At 39.8% G+C, this 23,857-nt stretch overlaps 1 protein-coding gene across 15 annotated transcripts in view; it reads left to right on the top strand.

The window, feature by feature from the left end:
* The window catches only part of auts2a (activator of transcription and developmental regulator AUTS2 a), a 320,347-nt gene that overhangs the window by 276,615 nt on the left and 19,875 nt on the right, over positions 1-23,857 (top strand). For all 15 annotated transcript variants that reach the window (XM_088616426.1, XM_088616432.1, XM_088616431.1 and 12 more), the window contains one exon: positions 4,758-4,806. In XM_088616426.1, the coding sequence (XP_088472552.1) occupies positions 4,758-4,806 (49 nt within the window). The remainder of the gene's footprint in view (positions 1-4,757; positions 4,807-23,857) is intronic.

Genomic DNA, 23,857 nt, shown 5'->3' with positions numbered 1-23,857 from the left:
TTCCTGAATACTATACTTTTAAGAAGCTTTTAAGCAGAGGTAAAAGGGAATTAAATCTATTTTGTGGGTTGCATTTTTGAGTCTTTCTCATTGAATATTCTAGGTTTCCTTTACTTTATGCCACCCCAAAATAGAAGTTAAGATCCCAACTTTTAGGAAAATATAACCTAGATTTACCATGGGCTGGATTCCAATTTTTTACTCTTCAGATGAAGCACACAATATATGTGTGCAAGTAACTCAAGTTAAAGAGCTTAATTCAACTGAGTTAAAGGGGAACTGCAAGACTATTTTTATATTTCGCGATTAGAAAGAATCGGCACTGATGAGTGCATTTCAAACTACAATGAAAGAAAAACGTATGAAGTAACGCATAAAACCTCCAACTTACATCTCAAAATATTCTGCGATTCAGATGGAGGCAACAGAATGTCTGGTGCTGTGAAGCGGCCTTATTACATTGTAAACAAGCAGGCTTGTGAATACATCTCTTTCAATCCAATTGTTCCAAATTTTGTTCATGTCTTTGAGACGTGTTTTGCTGACAAATACTACTTACTTGTTAATTCTGCATGCAGATCATGTTGGAGCATTTCTGCGGTGAAATGTCTGCAGTACAACCTGTACTCTTTTGCTTGTACATTGTATTACATTAGTCATCACGGTGACTAGTGAGAAGAAAGGGCCATTTCACATCGTGGTGAGACCGGGGGTTTACAACAACGTGGAGACTATACACAAAGTTAATGATTTTGCTTAATTCAGAATTCATAACATTTTGCAATACCATCAATTATCCCTAGCTGTCGCCGTCAATTGGTAACATTTATTTTGTTATTGAGACTTAAAAATCAGTCTGAAAAATTGGGACTGTTCCCCTTTAAAGAGATGAAGTTCCAGAGTAATACAGCCAGTGTAAACTGCTGTGCTTTGCATCCAATTGTCAGTATACATGGCCAGCATAATGCCAAGCCAGAGAACCATACCTGGGCCCATAACTGTAACCAGACTTATCTGCCATTTCTGTGATGGTTAATGAGGAATTAAGGTCTAAAATGTGTGAAAGTGCTGAAACCTCATGGTGACTGAAGAGAGAGGATTACAGTTCTAGGTGATGAGCCGGCATGTTTATTTGCAAAGAGGGTTTGGAGTTGAGATGATTTACTGCTGCTGATCATGTGACTCAGGCAGTAAATTAATACTGATTAGCTGAGGCACAACCAATGGATTCTATAATTTATGGATTTTCCTGCATCGTTTGGCATGAACTGAAGATGGACTCTCGTATGAAATCACTATGAAAATCAGAGATCAGAATATGTGTTTTAGCTCATCATACAGAATACCTAACAGGTACCTAGGGAGGTGACTCTCATTCCTTGAGTGTGCTAGGTGCCCATCTTAGTTTCAGACTAACACACTGTTTACTAGCAAATTTATTGTACGCTAACTATATGGTATATAGTATCATAGTTTTGAAAAAGATGAGTGGCGGTGGGTAGTATGTTGTTTTGTCACTTGTAGGTTACAACACATTTTGTGTGTTTTTGAAAAACACCTACTGGTCAACAGTTCGTGCTTCGGTGCATTAAGTAAATCAAGTCAGTGTGTTTGCTTCCAAGTCAAGTTGAAAAGAAATCTGTGCTGAAGGACGGTAAACAGGAAAGCCATGGATCAGATTTATGGAGAGGTGCATGCTGTTTATAAAGGAGGTTTTGTTTTCTTTCCCTCACGGTAGCTGCACCGTACTGGGAAATTCATTAGTGGCTGACATCATCGTGCCTCACTGTGAGTGAAAGAGTACCATTCTAGTCAGAAGCCCTCCCCCCTCTCTCTCTCTCCCTCTCCCTGTCTCTTTCTCCTTTCTCTCCCTCCCTCATTCTCGCTCGAGCTCTCTCTCTGGCCCTCCTGCCAGCAGCACTGTCTGTGTTCCATTCACCCCCCCCACACACACACACACAAACACAGACACCCACACACACACACCCTCCGAAGACCTGGTCTCGGAATGCTCTTCGTTCCCCCTGGAAAAAAAAAAACTTGTTTGTGTGGAAAGGGGGAGCAAGTGAAGTCAGGTACAATCAGGAAGCAGGAGGATTAGGTTGTGGGAAGGACCTTAGGAATGCAAGGCTCAATGAATGAGCGTTTATGTTGAGCACTGAAGGGAAGAAAAAGGCACAAGTGTGACTGGCTAAGGGTTTGCGAGCAGCCACAAGACACAAGCCTGTGAGGAAGGAGAAGGCGCCTCTGAAGAAGCGAAAGAAAAAACCTGCTTTCTTTCCATTTTCATTGCTAATTGCAGAAGATGGCTTTTGCACTACATGGAATTTAAGCTGGCCAACAAACTAAACACGAAAGGAAGATTCCCGAGTCCCATCTTGCATGGATATTTCCCCTTGAATGAATCCCGTTTCTTCTTCTGACAGAAGGTGGACACTTTCTTTGACAGCGTGCGCTATTTAACCCCCATGCGTGGTGGCAGCCCTCTGTACGAGGATTTGTTTATTAGGGAACGTGGGGCTTTGGAAAGTGAGAAGTTGGCAAATGTGACTTATTGTGTGAAAACAAATTTATCCCCAAACCCCGGGAAGGGTGTCTGTGCAGAAGGATCTTTCAGCTTATCTGCCGTGTCGCAGGGATTGGTAGCGAGGCACACGGTTCTCTTTGTCCAAGTGGTATATTGGCTTTGTGCAGTCTTCCGTTGCTGTCCCTTTGGATTCCTTTTGGAAGGGGTGGCGTGCACATGGCTGTCAGTAATTTAAATAAAATGGAATTTGCTGCCTGTTTGTGGATTACATTGTTTCACAACCTGAATCTGCAGTAGGGCTATATTTACCAAGCGGAAAATGATTTTTTTCTTATTTCCCCTCGCCCCACCAGCTTCTCCACATTAAAGGTATGCTAAGTACGTTTTTAATGTTCTGGGTAAATTGTTTGTACATTATTCAGTTTACACTGCATTACTTTAACATCTCACCTTCTTGGGATTTCTTTACAAGAGAAAATGCTTATCACTTATGCTGACAATACATATTTCTATAGAGACCTATATTAAAAGAGTATTTTGCAAATTATATTTATACTCTTCCTTCTGATGGAGTTTGTCTTGGATGTAAACCAACATAAAATAATTTTATGCAATAGTGTCAGTACTTAAAACTGGATTTCTCTCAATGTAGCAAAGCATGTTTTTCTTTGTCCAATAGATTTTCTTACTTTAATTCTAAGTATTAGTATTAAGGAAATGGATTGTACATATTCTGTAATACAATAGTAACACTCCCATTTTATAATCTTGTACACCATTTTACACCTGCAGTCTTACAAAGTGCCTTGTGATTTGCGTGTTCTCCTTGCTTTTTAGAAAATGTTCATTGCCTGGCTTCTCTATACCTTTTGTAAACTACGCCAAAATGTCTCTGAGTCCATATGACCAGATAACATCCAAACTTTCTCCATCAAAATTTTATTTTCACCGTAGGGAGCAGGATTTTTAGTAAAAGCTTTTCTCTATAGTTCCAGGTGTATGTGAAAATAATACGAAATATTAATGTAGGTAATGTAATAATTACCCTTGTTAAAAGTTTGAAATTAGTAACCATGCATTATAATGTAGAAGAATGTCAGGATAACTTTCTAAGCTTAATTTAACAATGTTAAACAAAAGCGCTTCAAGTCTGCTGTGTTTCATACTGTAGTAAATACGTAAGACTTAATTCCCTAAGCAAGATATACCTAAAGTTCCATGTTCTAAATATGACATTATTTCAACGCATTTGTATGTTTGCAGGAAAATATCAATTGCATGAAACAATCTAAAATGCTTGTACTTTATATTGCTTAGGCGTTTCTTCTGGCAGCTAAGGTTTTTTTGTAATGGACTTTTTTTTCTTTAAATAAGAACTTTTTTGTTATGCTCTGCATTTATGTAAGAAGACTTCTGTTTCCCTGTGCTGAGTATTACCTGTGTCTCAAAGTGTTTGTCAAACAAAACATTATGTTATTTCTTCAATAAAATAAAAGACTTCATAATGATTTATTTTGTGGTGGATCTGCTTTACATTGAAGATGATGTCCAGAAAAGGGGCTGGTGACCAAAACAGATTTTGTTTCTAGTTCAGTACCTAATTACCTCGTGTAGCAGTTGTCAGCTTTTAGCAGTTCCTCATTAATCCCTGGGTAGCACAAAAAGGTAAACAGGTGGTTTCCACAAACACCACGCAAATCAAAGACAGTTGGCATGGTCTATAGGAAAGGGAAATCACTATGCAAACACTTTTAAAGCAATGCTGTTAAATTCTATGCAAAATTGGCAAAGTAAGTACACTAATGGCATCCTTGCTCACTCAAGTTTGGTGGTGTGTTATGTGTTGGCATTTTGTCTAGTTTTCTTTTTACTGAAATGTTTTGAACTTAGGTTGCTTCTTTCATATTTACTCGTACAGCTGCAAATGTTGCATTGTTTGTTCTGGTTTGGTAGCTAAAAAGGCGCTACTCCAGCAAATCTCATTATTTAAGCATTGTGTAAGAACTAGTCGTGAAAACAGGCTTTGGAAAATGTGTTCATGCATGCTGGACGACACACACTCCAGACTGTGATTTATTCATGGTTTAAGAGTGCCAGCTTGTGGTGATTTAGGGAATGTACACACCGATGTTGAGCTTCAGCCTTCCAGAAACAGATTTGCCTTTCTTTTTAGATGCAAAAGAGGCAATGAAGGATGAGGGATAACACTGACGTTCTTTTCTGCTTCCAGGGTTCCGATGCCAGCTCGGAGAAACTCTTCAGCACAGCTGCAAGTAAAGGTATGGTCAGTTGTTTTCTCCAAGAGCTTTGAAATAGCATTGGTGTGACACGTTGTGGTGTGAACAAAAAATCCTGTTGCACTTGCTGCCTTGTGTACTGGAGCTAGGCATCAGGAAAAAATGTTTAATTTTGTCTGTTTTTCTAGAAATTGTTGAATTGCTTGTTTTGGCAATTGTTCATACATCTTGCATTGATGGAAGCTTTTAATTTTTGTCTTTCCCTGTGCTATTTATTGCTCGGTAAAAGTGGCTTTTACATTCCGGTTTTAATTCGATTTTGTCTAAGAGGTTGTCAGATGGCATATAACAAGGAACCATTATACTAATTTTCACTGCCACACACGTGTTAAATATGCATCTGGAACTCTGCAAAAGACTAAAAACCCATTTCTTTTGGTTTATTCAGTAGCACCAGAAAAGTATTTTTAATTGCTATCAAGTGATGTGCATATACAAATAATATAACATTACGGCTTTTATTTTGCAACTATTTTGAAATCATCAATAAAGAAAATGAAATTATAGTGCAACATATATATTCCATATTTTTAAATACATTTAAAAGTGCTGTGCTGTTGTTGTTAGAGGGTAATGTAAAATTCTAAAAACATAATGTAAAATATCTGAAACCATTTTAAACACATGTCTTCATTTTTAGGTGTGTCATTGCAGACAAAGATAAAAGCAAAAGCAAAGAATTCCCTAAAAAAAAAGAGGGAAAAAGTTGAGACATCTGTTTCTGACCTATTGGCCTGTGCCACATGTGACTGGAACCTTATTCCGCTAATTTGCTATTAAAAGCCTTGGAATTTGAGTATTCTTAGATTCTGTGCCGAAGCCGAAATAATAGGAGGCATCCCAGTGAATCAACATTCCTTAGTAATGGTCGGTTTCTAGGGTGAAGGGCCTTCTGAAGTGTGAGAATGAAGGTTGATTGATGCTGACAAGGTCTGTTCCTCTTTCCTCCAGTTTTCTTTTGGAATCAAACACATTTCCCACATTCTCATCTTTGTTTACTTACAGAGTTTGATTTGTGGCATCCATTCAGGGGTGAATGGCCATGCTTGACAGAGAGTCTTTCTTCAGGGACACTTTTCTGTGGTGATTTAGTTCCCTTGAAAGGATTAAGCTTCCTTTGTGCAGCCTAAATCAACATAGGGCTTCTTTTTATATTAGAAAAGCTTTGCTTGGGAAACAGTACACAAATAAGCTTTTTCGTGGTTGATGGTGGGTTACTCTTTTGCCCCCAATTTCCATTTAAATGTCTGTCTTTATTTTCTCACCCTGAGTTCCCTTCTTCGTGCCATATGCTAATTCCTTTTAGTTGCTCGAATGGGCAAAGCAGCGAATCAGTTTAAATCCAGGTGCTGAAAACTTGTCCCATTGGTATTTTTATTGGGGAAAAAGATTAGGCGGGGAGTTGGAGGGAAGCATAGGGGCAGTTTTGTTAAAAGGGATTAGCACTCAGGCTTCTCAAACTCAGGAAAGGCAACTTGAAAGGAACCACAATTGTGTGAAGATAATGTCAATATTTGCTGGAGGGCAGGTGCAAGGGTTTGCACTTTGGTTGTATAGTTTGGGTCTTGTTGTTGGTACACATGAAATGTTTATTAGGGGGTTTACATTCAGCCAGGCCTTCAAGGTAAACTAGGCCATCTGGGCCAAGCCAGAGGTCAAATAAATGAGAAAAACAGCAATCTGGGCTGCTTGTATTCAAGCCAAGTACGCTTGTACAGAAATGCGCTTTGATTTGCTCTGTGGTGCAACTGCGAAAGGAAAAACTGAAATGTTTTTTTTTCAAAGGGCATTTGATTTTCTGGAATTTTGTAAATAAAATGTCTTCAAGTGTGGTTTTCAACACCTAAACCACCACAACAGTAGGCGCAAGAACAAATAAGTTACATCATAATTCCTTTATCGTTCATTAGGCTCCTGCGTTTTATTTCCTCTTTATTCAACAAAGCAGAAAATAGAAAGCTTATCTTGTCAATTATGGTCTGTGAAAATATCAGATGCATTTAAAACATTGGGTCACCAAACTCACAAAGCAATCAGCTTCGAGTTTCCTCTGCAAGATAAACGGCAAGCTTTCATCAGTGTACCTGAGTATAATTGTGCTGAACATTCGGCTATCATTCATCGTTGTTGCCAGAATGTGTTGGGGCCTCTTTCAGAAGCTTGCTGTCCCTCTTTTCCGTTCAGCACACTGTTTAACAGGTGGTTCTCAACCACATGCAAACCCGGGAGGTTAATGGAAATGACAGTACTTACATTTTTGGATTTTATTCCAAAATCGTTTAGTCATTCTAGAGGCAGTGTTTCAGATGATTAAGGCTTAAGTGGAATCAGCGTAAAATCTAAACTGTTTCCTGCAGCTTTGATATGTAGAAAATTGATTTTAGCACAATACAGACTTCCCAGCATATTCAGCATAACGTATAAATTTGCCATCACTGCAGTGTACTACAATTACTGTCATGTTGTACAGTTTCTGACAGCTCTAATTACCAGTGGTTGAATGACAACCAAAGAAAACTTCTCCCATTCACATGAAATCAAACTAAATCTTTTTTTTTTATTTTTCCTCCTTTCCACCTCCTACACGTGTCACCAAGGCCCTTATCACCATTATAGATGCTGTGCATAATTGTGTGTTCTGTTCATTTTATACAGCCCTTTTTCCTCTTCCCAATCTGGATTCAATTCAGTCAGTTACCACTCCAATTAGCTAATAATTATTAAACCTTAACAGTAATTACAGACTCTGTGGAAGTGCCCACAGATGTCAACTGTTAGCTTTTTTTTAACCTAATCACTCAGTGAAATGGAGAAAGTTCAACAAACATCAATTAGCCAGGCAATTAATGTAAGTTAGCAAAGAGTATGTTATCATTCGTTGGCTGATTCAATTTATTTCCTTTTAAACAGGAAGGTAGGACAACAAAGGCAAGAGTACAGATAAGATAAGAGGCAGTGTTCCATGTACACACAAGGTGTTGCAGAGTGCCATGTGGCAGCAGTGCTATACTGTGATGGCCTTGTTAATGTGAAGAGACCATTGTCAACAGATGGCTCATCCACAAGCCATAAAACAAAATTGTGCCTGTTCCACAAACACCTCCCATTAATCTAATATTTTCCAGAACCTTTTATTATTGTATTATACAGTATAGGTCCTAGGGCTGTGTTGGAACTGTCTACACCGTGGCATTTCAATAGATTAGGCAGTATCAAAGCATTGTTTGACCTATACGAGCGTAGTAGGAATGTGAATAAATGTCAGCAAACAAGAACCAAGCTGCATTTCAAAAAACACAAGAGAAAAAAATCTAATGGAGAAAAGAAAACATATTTCACTGGACCGTTTTGCAACCTTTCATTAAGGTGCCTTGGTATCTGCAAACAACGGCATTCAGAGTAACAGAATGGTGTTTCACCTCAGCTGTGTATCTCAATTTGCGTTGCTGAATTCTCTGCACTTCTCTACATCAGATGTTGGGTAGGTATGATGCAGAGAGGCACATTGCAACAGATAAATTATGCCCCTCGCCCTTCCAAAAGACAACTACAGAAAATAGTGTAAATTTAATTAAATTAATTTAATGATGTGCAGAAGCTATTTAATACTGGTAGCAATGATTGTACATAGCAAAAATGAAATGCAAATTTGGCTTATGCCAAACCTTAGCACTGACTTACTAAACAACAGTATTTCTGATTTGTAATGCAATTCAAACGACACACTCCGCTGCTGTCATTTGTAGAGTGGGTGAAATGCACTGTGGAAGGCGCAATTTGTAGTGTTGATGACACTGTTAAAGGACTAGTGTGAACTTTCTCACCAGATAACGCTGTGAAGAGCCTCTGAATTGTTTTCAAGGGCTCTTTAAATCACAGAATAGTCTGTGAGTACATTAGCTTCTTGATCGTGATTAAGGATGGGAGCCACATTTGTACTCAAATGCAAAGGGAAATATTTTTCACCATTTCACCTGCACCCACAGGCTGTAACACTTATTGCAGAACTTTGCAATACATTATGCACGGTGTGATGTTTAACATTACTAGAAGTTATCAAAATAACTACAAGTTTTCTGTAACGATTCTCTAAACAGGCTTTTTAAAACTGCATGTTTAATTCATAGCACTTCACTAGGAAGACTTGACACAAGAGGAAGCAGTTTTTAATATCGTTGTTTCAGTGTTGTTAAATACAGCATTTCCTCTAGATACAGCAGATCTCTTTATCTGAAGCAATCCAAGGGCAATGAATAACTTAAAAGATTGTTTCAGCAGAATTGCCAGTTTTTCTAAATCATCTTTGCTGTGAGTAGAAGTGAAGGCAGGAGGAGTCTGGAAGCCCTGAACCTCCAGATACTCCTTATAACCAGTGACACCCCATTCACAGAAGCTCAGTGTTGCCTCGACCTCCCACTGTTAGAAGGCCATTGACATAAATATTTCCTCAGCCTGCCAGCCTGAGACTTCGACCTGGATGTTCTGAGTTTCTGAATCCTCGTTCGTGAGTGTATGGTCCTATTTTCACTTGGGGATAAGGTTAGCCGTTAGCTTTTGGTGGTGGTGAGGGGGCTGTTTCTTCTCCCTAGAGCTGTATTTCAGGGCTGTCAAAGGAACCAGTAAAGTCTCACCTCTGACACCAGCAGACAAAGGTTAACAAATCAAGGGCTTCAGCACATGATTTACAGCACAGTCTGTGAATAGTGGAAACCACCCACACAGACAGAAGGCCCTTCAAGGTGCTTCTTAATGCCGACTTGCTGACTGACATATTGGATTTGGTTGTATTTGCTTGACAAATGGACTTCTGCCAGTGAGGATCTATTTTGTTTTCTTAAAAAACCTATTTGAAAAACGTGCTATGCTAAAGAAGTTATCAAATGAGCCACATTTCCATGCTGAAATTGCTATTAATAAGGTGTCATTTGAAAAATGATTATGGGATTCATTTCAAAAGTGAATTTATTTTTGTCAGTGTGTTCCAGGGTTAGGATTTTTTTTAAATATGTGCTGTCAGACAAGCGGTGGCTGTTTTTAATTCTTGTTTGCATAGGATGGCATATATCCACCATTGGGCTGAAGCAGAAATTTGCTATTGTGAAAGACTGGACTTCAGTCATATAGCTCCATTCTGCTTAATGCAGTCATGTCACTATCAGGAGACTTATTGGGTTTGTGTAAACACTGAGCTATAAGACACATAAAACCAGACTGTCTGGAACCTATCAACTAAATTAAATGTTACAAAACAATTTTAATGTGTTTTATTTAAGAGATAAGGTTAAACCCTGTATCCCCCTTCCATTAATCTTTTTCTTATTCAGACCTCAACATTGTCTCTTGATGCTCAGGGTCTACCTGTGTGGCAAAGAGGAAAAACGCTCTGGCTGCAGATATCCAAGAGCTGGGCTTTCCCAGTCACATAGAGCTGATGTTAAAATACAAGCTTTATAGTTTATTAAAGAAAGGCCAGTGGAAATTTGAATACTGCACACAAACTCTATGAAGGTGGAATGTGTCAAACTACCTTACTGCCTTTATTAATGTACAGAAAGCTTGCAAACCGTACATAAAACTGGCTTTGGGTTGTTTGTTGTACTATCCATTTGACACTTTTCTGTTGTTTTAATCTTGTGTGAAGTTTTTAGGTTTGTAGTTTTTTTTCATCTTGTAGGTTATTCCAGGTGATAGAGCATTTTAGCAGCCGTTTTTTTTTTTTTTTTCATTTACAGCTGTACTGTCCTGTTTGTTAAATACTCACCAGCAAAGCGATCCAACCGCATTTTTAGGCTGAACAAATATAATAACGTAAAGAAAAGCAAACACTTCTGGTAACTGAAAAGTTTATTCCGAAAAACAGGTCAGGTTGTTGTTGTCGTTGTTTTTTTCTTTGCCTACTTCTGTTTACTGACTCCAATAATAAGTTTGCTCTGTAAGTCGGCGCTGTGCATGTGGGTATTTTTAGGCGCTGGCGCACCTGTTTCCCAGCGTCTGCCACTCACCTGTCTGTGACTGACAACATCCTGCCATGGAGCATGCAGGGCCTGTCACTTGCTGGAATAACTAAAGCACTATTTGCAGAGCTGTCTTGAGCCCACGCATCAACACTCACCAGTGTTTGACGATTTGCTGTGACACTATCCAGTCAGCACACAGTTGTTGTTTCGGTGCAACTCTTTTTTTTTTCCCTCTTTCTTTCCTTTTCGGGGGCCCTGGGCAACTGGAGTGTGCCTGGGGTTTGTTTTGCCCAATTATTCGCATGCCAGTCAAAGGGCCAGAGGACTGGATGGGGGATTGCTGAGGTGTGTCTTGTCTAATGCCTAAGCAAACCTTAATGAGCCCCTCTGGTGAATGCCTAGCTGTCAGTTAGGTGTTCGGATCTTGCTGTGCTTAAAGGTCGGGCATCATCTGGGATTTTGCCTGTAAATGGTAGGGGTTAAGGGTTTGTGCATTTGGATTCAACAGACCTCTTTTCTCACTGTACGTGGCCGTAGTAAAAATCCCCCCTTCTTAAAGGTTTTTCCAACAATATCCTCATGCAGGTTTCGCCAATTTACCCTTTTTTCTCATTAAAGCAGTTTTGTAGCAGCTCCTTGGCGGTGTACAGGGGGATAATAAGCGCAAGGACAAGCTTGCAAATTCTCAGCACCATTAAAATGACTATTTAGAGAAGAAAATGGATGCAGATGTCGATGTACTGTATATATAATATGCATTAGCCATGGTCTTTTCATTCCTTGACATCGCTGTAAATACTCAGATTTTGAATTCAGATCCCCTTATCTTATTATTTATGAGGGGCTGGATTGATTTTCTACTTTCCAGTATTTTTTAAGTGCAGCTTGTGACATCCACAAATCTTCCTATTTTCCTTTAAAGCTCTTGATCAAATACCAGAATGTGTTCACTTTAAATCACACCAAGGCACTTTTGGTGAATTGAAAGAGGATTCAGATAGTAAGATCAGACAAATGAGGGTACATGCTATTGCATTAAACCCTTTCATTTAGAGTTGTTTTTATACTGTAGTATATATGATATCTGTTAAAATTGTGATTAATGAAGTTCGTATGTGTGATAAGAAACTAAAGACTCCACCAAGATTCATTTGTTTTCACAGCAGGAAACATTTGTGCCAGATCAAATTTAATCACATTTTAATCTTTTTAAAAGTATCGATTTTTTGTGGTCATCGAGTAAACTCATAGACATATACATTGCAATAATGTATAAAATAAGAACACATACTGTACAGTAATACATTGCAATTGTATAATTTTACTCTACGCAATCAAAATCAAGGGAAAAATGTCTAAAAATCTACAACCATAAAACAGAAGAAAAAATATTTTGTAATGCTGAAGGAACAGCATATTTGTATATGTTTGTGATGTATATACGTACTGTATTTTGGAGAAAATGTGAGCTAATCAAACCTTAAAAGTAAAACAGATATTCTGCCTTCTGTGAGAATTTTGTTTTTATCAAATGTGCAAAAGCTACTTGAAGAATATTCTTGAAAAAATAAGCTTTAAATGATGTAGGGGGGAATTTAGATTCCAGTAACAGGCGTGTGTTGTTTATATCATTTTTTTTCTAATAGGTATGATTTTACTGGCAGCAGCGCATTTTAATAACTTCCAAAATCTTTACATGCCCCTGAAAAAATTCCTACATACATCGTGCAGGCCAGTAAAATTCGATGACCAGTTTCTCTGATGAACGTGGAGATAAAGCCAATAACGTAATCCAGTCCCTCCACAAGATTGATATTTCACTTCCAGCATCAATATTTAGTGCAGGTAGTATGAAAGTGCGTGTTTTGTACTCAGCTGAACGTTCCTGAAACCTGGGAAATGCAGGAGGAATCATTGAGTTAAACCAGCAGTAGGTGTGTCAATCAGACCATGTGTGCTGACCGAGCCCCAGGTGCAGGACAAAGCAGGACCGAGCTGTGCAGAGCTGTGAAGAGGGGACATGACTGATGATGAGTGGTGCATTTAGTCAGGATGCCTGTTGATGAAGGGGCGGACTGTTTATTGATTGCCACATCTGTAATCGGAGAATCCCCTTGAGTTGAAGGTGTAGAGGAAGCCAACGGCTGTAATGGACAGAAAAAAGGTCGAAAAGGCTTCTCAGCCGCTCCTGATGGCGCTGAGTGTCGATGAGCTTTTTGGGACGGATCCCATTGCCCAGTTCCCGGAGGGTTAGTTATTCTAGTTTCCCAAAGCGTAAACATTGAAATTTCAGAAGGAGAAATTGTGAGCTGCTTGAAAAATGCAGCTGGCATGCAGGCAGGTTTCTAAACAGTCCCAATTGATTAAAGAATAGTTTACACGTCCCTCAGGAGGAGAGGTTAGTCTTCTCACTGACACTTCCCCGTAAATGCAGAACACCAAAATAAACACGGTTTGACCCTGAGGGTAAGATTAGCAAGCTTGCTTTATTCCAGAGCGGGGCCTCAGAATTAGCTTTGAAGGCCTCTGTCACAGGGGAGACGTAAATACAAAAATACATTCTTCATAAAAGGAGCACCAAGATGGACTGGAGCCCTGTCCAGGGTGTGTCCTGCCTTGCACCCCGTATTGGATAAAGCAGTTCGCAAATGGCTAAAAGAAGCAATTGATAAGCCCTGTTGTATTGTTAACTGCTTTTCAGATTAAACATCAATTGCTTTAATAATTTAACTTGTAAAAAGTGCTGTATTGCCATTCTACATACTGTATATCTTTACTCAAATGCCACTCACAGGTCCCTGTGGCTTCACTAGCGCACAAAGTTGCTGGGGTGATACCGGAGGGAGCTCTGATTTGGCCACAAGCCGGCGAGGAAAGATTCAGTTAGTGTGGTTTTCCCCCACAGTGTCACACTGACCCCTGCAGGGGGCATCTGGTCTTCATTAGGAGATCTGAAGACGCTTTCAATGTCTCAGTTAATCTCTTTTAGAATGTGTCCTAAGTGTGGATGCCTCTGTATTTATAGCTATAGGATGGAGTTCACTGGTGTCTGAGTGTAATGAGGTGAAGTAAAAGTAATTGACAGTAGTGTTTCAACCCAATCACTTTTCAGTAAAGATTGAAATGTTACAAATGTTTGCTGGTTGTTTGTTAAAGAACTGTCTCAAATATGGCAACCCCCCCCACTATGGCTACCTTCTGTTACAGATTATACAACTCTGACCACCAGCTATTCAATCCCACTTAATAGTCTGCCTTATTCCGTGTCATGAATAAGATCTGTACAACTCTGAAATGTAAGATCAAACATTTAGTGGCCTTCTTTGGCTTTGCTAGCTAAAAAAAATAAAACTGAAGAACGCTGAGAAAAACAGCTCGAGGTATTGTGGGGTGAAGTCTGTTTTAACTTTATTTAAGAGTGTGCAGGCCCAGGGAAAAGAACAGAGCACATCCTAAACCGCTTCTATGATATATTAATCCTTGTTCCAAGACTGACATAAGTGTGGATGTTTGTGCAGACACCGCCTCTGAGAAGGAAGCAGAGTACAGTGTGAGCATTGTTCCCCACGGTAACTAGATCTCTTGGGCGGACCAGGGGGGCATATTGGGTTGCTGTGGCTTGGACTGTTGAGAGAGCCGTGAGACAGCTGACTGTTTGTCTCAGCACAGTTCAAATAAACAGTTCAGTGCTCAGGAGGACAGGTCAGGTCCCAGCGCAAAGCCAGCAATCATTCAAAGGGCCCCTCTGCACTAACTCTGTAGCCAGCATAGCTGAAATACAGTACGCGTCCCCTGCAAATTTGCACTGTTATTTTTAAAGGAGAAGTTCGGATGAGTGGAGAGGTGGAGCTCAGAGGAAAATGGGGCCAGCCTTCCTAGACTGTTGACTAACTGTGCGCTACATATTGTTTTACTGACATATGACTGCTATACACCGGAGGTTTGTTTTTCCAGGAACTAAGAGGTACACCTTATCCCACGGACAATAACAACTGTTGTTGTACTCTCCCACATTGCATTATGCTAGATAATCCTTTAAGAGAGGAATATGACCACAAAGCAATGAGACAGCATTATCCTCACAATCCTCCTGTGCACTTCAGAGGGAACAATGACTTTCCAAGATAATTTAACTGAAACTTAGTAGTTGATTGCTTTTGTTGCTTTCTCAAGAGGCATCCTCACGTATGAACCATACTAAAGCAGCCATTTGGTTTATTTTATCCTTCTGCATTGATGTCATGCAGTGTTACAAAGTCTATTTTCTAACATTCATGGGTGAAAAAAATATCCGAGGTCATCTCGTCCTTTCATTTTTTTTGCTGTAATTTTCCCTTTCAGTCATGATCATTCAGTATTGCATGTAAAATAAGAGAGAAAGTCAGAAGACTTGGATTGAAGTAAACAACCACTGCTAGCTGTCATTAAGTGACATCTAAACTGGGAAGGAATTAAGAGATTTTTAAATGCAGTCCTAAAATATTGGCAACAAAGAGGCAGATGGGCTGATTTATCAAGGAGGAGCTTCATAAAGTATCTTCCTTGTGCTCAATTTGTGGGATTTTGTGTTTATTGCGGGTGTTGAAAACCCTTATCAGCAAATGTGACTGGTTGACAGAGGGGCTGATAACGCAGTTCTAGAGGGCAGGTTAAGGTGGCTCAATCCTTTCCTCCAAAGAGTTAATTGGCCTTCTTGAGGCGGTTTCTTTTTGTAGATGATCCCAAGGAGCTGGAAATCAGATGGTGTCAATGTGTCGACTCGAGCTGTCGCTTCGCTGATTGCAGCAAGTCAATTACACACACCTCCGGGCTAAAGAGAAGATCAGAGGAGGGAGGGAGAGAGGGAGGGAGGAGAGGGAGAGAGCTTCAGGCGGAAGGGAAGCTTTTCGTTTGGGAGTGTTACCTGACACCACAGGCAGGCAAAGTGAATTGCCTAGCGGGGGCTGTATGTCTCATTCGAATCAGAGGAGTCTGCTGTGTCGAAAAAGGCTCCCCTCTCAAAACGTATCGATCGAGCTTTGGATTCTTTCAGATTGCTTGCTGAGTTAAGCAGACAGACCACTGTGACTCAATGGAGGAAAAGTTGTTGCTTGTTAAAAGCTTTGGGCATATGACATATGGCAGGCAGTGCAAGAACTCTCTTTGGCAGGTGGGCGTGTAGACTGGTATGTATTCTGTGTGCTCATGAACATTTAAAGGTTTAACTGAACAGTGAACAACTTTTTACATGCATTTGTGCATTCCAGATTGATAAGGCTACTTTTTATTGTCTAAAGAAGCCCAAAATTACTAATGCTAAATATTTGTCAGGCTAAATATTTCTAGAACTTTAACATAAATACAGATACAAGCTTCCTGTTTGTCTAAAGATGACTTTGAGTTTGTGAAGGAATAAGTAACAGCAATCCTCCTAATAGGATGTGTCAACATGTGAAGTCTTTAATATGTGGGTATTTGTTTAGGTGAAGCACAGAGCAGAACTGGTAGTGTGTCTTCGTTATAAATGTATGTGTGTGTAAGGAAGGGTTTGGGAGTTTGTACTGAGGTTTCAGTGTTGCATTATTTAGTCCTGAGTTAACTGACAGAAGACCTGGGGTGTCTCTAAGCTTCCAGCTATGAGCAGCTCCCTACAGTGTTGCTAAGAGAGCCATGTCCTGTTTGTGACTGAGAACAGAGTCGAAGCTGCTAGAGAACAGACCTTTACTTTAAAACAGTGCAATTTACTGCTTTCCCAAAATATTCAAGAACATGCTGTATCTATAAAGACAAAGGACTTCCTCATATTGGGCATTGTCTCTGCATTTCTTTCTTCTTCTGACTTGTTAATAGAGTGCTGTTCAGAAAACTGTCACCACCAAATGCAACTGTTTGTGTGTTTTTTGTGACAAACCTAACTGTTTCCTCCCCAATGTTAAGCTGAAGGAGAGGGTGGCTGTTACACAGTGCAAACTGCTGGATGTCTAATGCTGATTAATTGACTGTCGCCTGCCGACTGTGAATACAGGAATGAAGAAGGATGATAAAAGTAAACAGAGAATACCGATATTCTTGATTTGAAGATTACCTGAAGTCCTGGGGGCTTATTTTTAGCATGCCTGCTTCACTTTGCATCTCCTTTGTGTGCAGACCACGCTGCCTTAAACGGCTCTTTTCCCGAGATTAAGAGCTTCCCTTGGCATGCTGACAAGGACGAAATTTAAGGAACAAGAGTATTTAACCTCCAGCTAATCTTGTCTTTGTGAGAATGGAAGGATTAGGCCATTAAATTCAACATGCCTGGAGGGTTTATGGCATTAACAGGTTGATGAGTGACAAAAACTTTAGAGAAAGGTGAGCTGCCAAATGACACAAGCACACATAACTGGTACAAGACTGACAGGTCCAGGGATTAGCTGTTGTTGTCTTTATTCTCTATAGAGTGACCCCATTGCAGAAGTTGTTGTATGTAACTTTAGAGTAAAGCGCTGAGACTAGTTCAAACGGAGAGTGCAACTTTGTGGTTCAATCCTTGCATGGCAAGAAATAAATCATCTTCTTTGGAGAGGTTGTTTTACAGATGTAGTGAAATAAAGGATGAAACATGAATTGTTCATTTAATTCTACATTTGAATTTGGTGTTTATCTCTTTTGTCACAAGAAGCTATTGTAAGTCACCTCTCAAACCCATCCCAGAATAACCTCGGATATTGTGATTCCCCTGATGTGATTTTTTTTGTGTGCTTATATTTATAATTTCATACCGAATGCTTCCGTGAACAAGAAAGCATTGGAAAACCCGAATGGAATGGAATACCTTAATCGTATATGCATCCTTCCATTTTCTAATCGCGTCTTCCAATTCGGGGTCACTAGGTCGCAGTTATCCCAGTGAGCAGTGGACTCGAGGAAGGGTACATCCTGGAAGGGATGCCAGTCTGTGGCAGGGCACACACACACTCACACCAGGGCCAATATTCCCAGTTAACCTATCTGTATGTTTTTGAACTGTGGGAGGAAAGTGGAGCACCTAGAGTAAACCTATGCAAATGCAGGGAGAACATACAAACTCCTCACAGACAGCAGGATAGGTCTGGAATTGACCCCGGTCTCTCAGTGCTGTGGGGATACAATGCTAACGACTGCATCTCCATGCCACCCCTTACTCACATCATACTTAATACTGTTAATATTATCTGTGCAGTTTGAAAACCTGGGTGCATGGACAGCTCAGGCTTCCAAGTGTGTTTTTGGAAACAGGTGCTCACCTGATGGAACCCTCGAGTACAAAGACTGCAGGTCTAGATTGTCCTTTTTATTACCTTTTCGGTAGAGTGTTGTCACTCACTTCACCCCCACGACGGACCTCCTCGCACTCAGCTCCTCAGGCAGTGATGGCAGCACAGAAGGGGCAGGAGCAGCTGCACAGTGACACACATCTGCCAGCCATCACCACCTTCTCCTCTTTCAGCTGTGTGCCTGACGTAATCCCTCTGGGTTATATAAAGATTAGTTCTCCAAAGGGTGAACACTGTCTTCACAAGACAGGATATATGGCCCTCACAGGAGTTGTGATGGGCATTCTGGTTTCCCTGCATCAGATTAAAAGGATTAGGAAGCCGTGCACGGTAGTTAGGGCTGGGGAAGGCTGTGGGTTTGAATCCTGCTGTTGTACTGTTTAGAAGGGAGTTTCGGTCAGATTGCTTCAGTAATGGAGGCAGATGTGGGTAGAAATGTAAAAGCATTAGGCAAATAATGATAATTAAAAGAACAGGCCTGTGGGGATAATATCAATCTTAAATTAATTGGGACAAAAAGAAAGGTGAATCTGCTAATCCAGGCCTGATGCATGAGGTTCATGATCTAAGTTTTGTTCTTAAGATTACTGTGTAAGAGAGGAAAAAAGTATGAGGCAAAGCCCGCCAAAGATGCCATTGAAAGTCATTAAAACTCATCAGATTTCTCTTGGAACCGTGGTTATTGGAGCGTAATTTATAATGGTGTCATTAAGGAGTGAAAGCATCAACATCTTGCTGAAGCATTGTTCAGTAGCTTTATTAATACGAAAAAAATGAAAGAAAGAAAAGAAAAAGGAAAACATTTGCTGAATCCACATGGTACCCCATTACCGAAGCCATTATTGTCTTTCCATGTGGTCTCGAAAGATGAAATGATAAAGCTCTTGTAGTATGTCAGAATTAGCACAGCGGGAGCCATGCCATCATAAAGCACTGAGTCTGTTATAACAACTTAAATAAACATTCTTTGTGTTTATTGTCGCAATTAGAGAAGATTGCTGGGTTTTCAAAAGGGATAATGACTCAGTGGCCACCTGTGTGTGGAAAACAGGGCTTTTAACTTGTTCAGGGCTTTAACCGGCTCCCAGCTTGCCGCCTCATGTTAAGACGTACAGGAATCAGTTCTACAGACTGCATTTGAAGCCTTCACCTCTATTGCCGATTTTATTTTTAGGGCCTAAAAGTAGCTAAGGAGATGCACATGCACTCTGTTAAATTAAATATTTAACTGTACTATTCTGTAATGAGTTGTGACTTGTTGAATTCTGTCAGCACACTTGCCTGAGTAAATATAGTTGCTGTTCCAGAACTCTGAGTAGCATATGAAGTGATGTATACCCAGTCGAGTACCATATTCAACAGCCCCAGTGACACCATAAACCACAGGAGTGTAGTCAGGGTGATTTGTCTATGTCAGAAGGACCCCAAGATGAAATTACAGCCATACGGAAACATGCATACTTTTGGTGCGTAAGGCTTGTTTTATGCTAACATAGTAAAAAGGGGAAAAATGTGTTATACTGTTGCTCTCTGTGGAAAAGAATGCTTTTAATTAAGACTTTTAAAATATGTTAGTCAGGTTCTGAATGGCATTTTTAATGAAATATTAAGAAGTTACATTTCCTTTCACAGACTCTGAAGGTCTTTGCCCACACTCATGTATAACATGCTGGTGCCTTTTTTCAGAGTTTAGTCTGTTTTTTAGAGAGAATTTTTATGCATAAAAAGAGTTTCAGACTGGTTAATCACACATTCAGGGTTCATATTCAGTCGCCCTCTGCACACTGATTATACTAGGAAGCCACTGAGCCAAGCCTGGCTCATCTTATTGTAGCTGTAGCTTTGTGTGTTTTCTCCGTTCTCAACCGAAAGAAGACAAATGACAGCAGGGACCACATTAAACTGTTTCCGTCCCCTTGCTCTGTGCCTAGGGGAAAGATGAGCCGTCTACAAAAGGAGAACGCTCGGCCCTGTTGAGATTTGTTGCACAGCTGATCTTGGTTCTGGAAAGGCTGTAGAGAATTACAAGAAAGCAGCAGGGGATAGTAAAGTGCCTTCTCACAACAGAACCTTATAATATGGCACAGGCAGGACAGGGGCACTCGAATCCCTTGGTAATGCAAACACTTTTTTTTTTTAACTTTTAAAGAGAGCTTAAGGTTTGCTTGCTCAACAGGGAATATCTCCAAAGTTCCCTAGCTATAGCAGTAAACCACATGGGGACATCTTATGCCCAGAGCTGCAGTTGTTGCTTTGTTCAATATTCTAGCTCCACGGAGAAACTGCTCTCCTTGGAACGCCTCAGAGCACTGCGGCACTCTCAGTTAATATGAACCTGTATTATAAGCAGTAGCAACAGCAGCAATATTTTTTTGCTTGGCTGACACCCTTATTTAGGGCAACGTATATATATATACGGTAAAAAGTTTATGTACAAAGGAAGCGAAAGACAGGATTATGTGCAAGTACATAAAAGTAGGTGACTAAACTGACAATAAGGAAGTGTGTGCATACAAAGCCATAATGTAAACACCCTGGTGGGTGGTATTCTAAGTTCAATTTGCACCACCAGTTTGAAAATTAAAAACTTAACTCATAAGTAGTTTTGAAGCAAGTACTGTGTACCTTTCCTACTGAACATTCAGAGTAGTGACGTGGAACATATACCCTTCCCAGCTATTATAATTAGATCCATAACTTGACCTCTTACTAAGCATTGATAGACCAGTGAATCATTTTATCATCCCTCATCTAGAAAAGATACTCATGCAGACCCTTTTTGTAATTTGCCATAAATAAGCACAAGAGCTTTATTCAGTACCTTGCTGCAGTACATTCTGACTATAATTAATGTTTGCTCAAGCTGATGTGTGAAATGAAAATGCACATCCACTTCATGTACGTTTTAATTGATTTGACTTGAATAAATAGTGAGGCTCCCTGAATTTATTTGTTTTTGGGGAAGGAGGAGAATATCCTGGTGCAGTGAATGGAACAGTACATTGAGTATCCAAATGCAAGCTAAGTTTAGTGGAAAACTCCACCGGGCTGTGTAGACTAAATTAATCCTTGTCTTATTACTTCTAGTATGCTTGTGGTCCCAACTGAAATGTGGCCTTCAAAATAAAACAAATATGCTTTAAAATATGAAATAACTATTATATTTTCTGGTAAGGGTGGCCTGTTCAAAAGTCTTGGTATCAACAGCAGGAATTGTTGGTTGTGTCAGATGTGTTGTGCGAAATAAAGAATTCTGAGGAACTGGGCAAAATAATTGGTCAAACTCAAGGGAAAATCTTCTTAAAAAACATGAGCTTTAAAAGTCTGCCAGGCTTTGCCCTTAGCAGGTGGTTTGCAATAGCCTACTACTGCAGTGCTGCCAGGAAATGTTTTTGTTGCATCATCCAAATGCTGATTGAGTTCAGGAACTGAGGAGGTCAAGGAATGTTATTTTTGTTGTTGTTGTCACCTGCTGAGGTAAACAGGTTGCCGACAGAGTCTGTGGAGATATGAAGCAGAGCTGTGGAAACAAGAGTAATCAGGTTCTGGATTATTAGGAGAACATTGGAAAACAGCATTGCCTTTCTAGAGAGAACATGACATTATTTTACATTCCTGCATAATCTTTGCATTCACAGGTGACTAGATGGGATTTTTATATCAAATAAATGGATGAATGTGTTTTATTTTCCACCATTATCTGCCAAAACCTTATTCAGTGCCTGAGCCAGTACAGTGAAGTGAAATGCGGGTAGAAATGGTTGTGTACCACACACTAGTAAAAAGAAGACCAGAATAGTGAATTATACTATACTGAATGATGGTTTAGTTCGTGGATTAATTACGTGTTGCCACTTGCACTCCTTTGCTCAGTACTAATTTCCATTCCCAAGTGTTGTGTGCTACACCGAAAGGGTTCGGTCCACCTGTTCCAAACCTTAGTACATCACCCAGTTTTGCATTACCTGCAAGTCTTGATCAGTAGAAACTACAGTATCTGGTACAGTATTCAGTGAAATTAGTTCTTCTTTCTGTAGCTGGAGGAATATTGGCTGCATTGTATTTTTTTTCCCCTGGTAATAAATTAAAGGTGAGGTTAGCATTTTCATTGTAACACCCTGCAGAACAACTGTAAAGTACTTGAAATCCCCATCCCCCAACACACAGCATATTAAAAGCAGTTTAGCTAATATATGAGACAGCTCTGCAAGGCAGAGAATGGTATTTACAGCGACAGTTCTTTTGTGCACTGGGGCCTTATTCAGTAAGACTTAACATCAGTCTGAATGAAGAATTTGGTACTAAGTTGATGTGTCAGATTAAGCTAAAACATTAAATCCACAGAATGCAATGAGGAATTTGATGTTAAGTGAGCTGGGCATCCATGTCCTTGAAGGTGTTTGCACTGTCCTATTGGTAATCCCTTATTCTTTCCATCATATGTATGGTTGGATAAAATACTAAAAATAATTTATTCTTCAAGCAGTCATTATTACCAATTGATTGAAGTCTCACCCCAGGCTTCCAAGCTTCACTGTATTTGCTCTCACCTAGTTCCTAGTTGAGAAGACTACTCAAAAAAAATAAAAATGAAGAGAGTGTTAATAATACTGGTGTTGTGTGTTTTAGGAGCTATTTTTAGTTAGAGATGAATAGCTGGGGCTACTGTCAGACAAAGTGTTACAATTCCCAGTGGTCTTCCATTTTATATCTAGTTGGCTGGTCTAAATATTCCTAAGACACTCTTGTCGTAGGCTTTGTTACCATTTTGGAAAAGTGGGCAAACCGAACTGACCCAGGCATTACAGAGGAAGTGGAAGTAAGGTGAGCAAACCTATGCCACTTAGCTTAATAGTTTGACACGAAAATCTAAAAATAACAAAGCAATTATACCTATTCCACCTTGACACTAGAACAATTGATTTGCCTGACCTATGCCGTTCTCTGCTGTCGGCAATCTGGTAGGTGACACTAGCTTTTATGTTTGCAGCACTGGCCATGGGCTTGATTTCAACAGACCCTCTGACTCCCCAAATGCGTTACAGGGAGACTGAAGAAAACGAATAGTCCCATGACCCTGACCTGGCAATCCGACCGAAATGAAAAGCTGTGTGAGAATGATATTGGATATGAAGGTCAAGGGTAATTGCAAGTGCAATCTGCTATGTAGAGAGTTTTCAAAATTGACTTCAGATATTGTACAGAGCATCAATATACTGTAACGTTCCTTGGAAGGTGGTGCTTGTATAGATTCAGTTTCCCAGTCACATACGTCCAGTACATGCATGCAAACATCAGTGCTGCATGTTCTGCATGGTACAGCAAGCGGCCGAACATTTCCCAAGTGCTATATTTGTAAAACAAAAGCAACAGAATTCATAGCTCTGCACACTTGTTCTGTATAAAAATCAGTTTAGTGACTGTATTTTATATTTTAGACTTTGTGCTCAATCACTGGTTTAAGAACAGAATACTTTTTTTCAGTTAGTGGAGGTAATAAATGTTTTATTTTAAGGAGTACATGAATGCTTTGCATATTTCCATGAAAGTTCCTGTGCTGCTCTTTAAGTCATTTTACCTGAATTTGATGCTTGACATAGAAGGCTTCAGTGAAGCAAATGAGGAATGCTATGCACTTAGAATTTCTTTCTACTTTGAATCTTGAGTTCTGCATATACTTTTTGTGTATTGTTTTTACATTTGGTATTTAAATGTGGTTTTCCTGAGGCTGTGTGACAGGATAGCACTGTTTTACCCCCGCATGTAGTAACTCAAATAGGTGTTAAACAGCTGTCTTGAGGA

Source organism: Lepisosteus platostomus, chromosome 22, assembly GCF_059453375.1.
Source record: "Lepisosteus platostomus isolate fLepPlt1 chromosome 22, fLepPlt1.hap1, whole genome shotgun sequence".
In the NCBI taxonomy this organism is placed as follows: Eukaryota; Metazoa; Chordata; class Actinopteri; order Semionotiformes; family Lepisosteidae; genus Lepisosteus; species Lepisosteus platostomus.
This window is presented reverse-complemented; position numbering and strand designations above follow the sequence as displayed.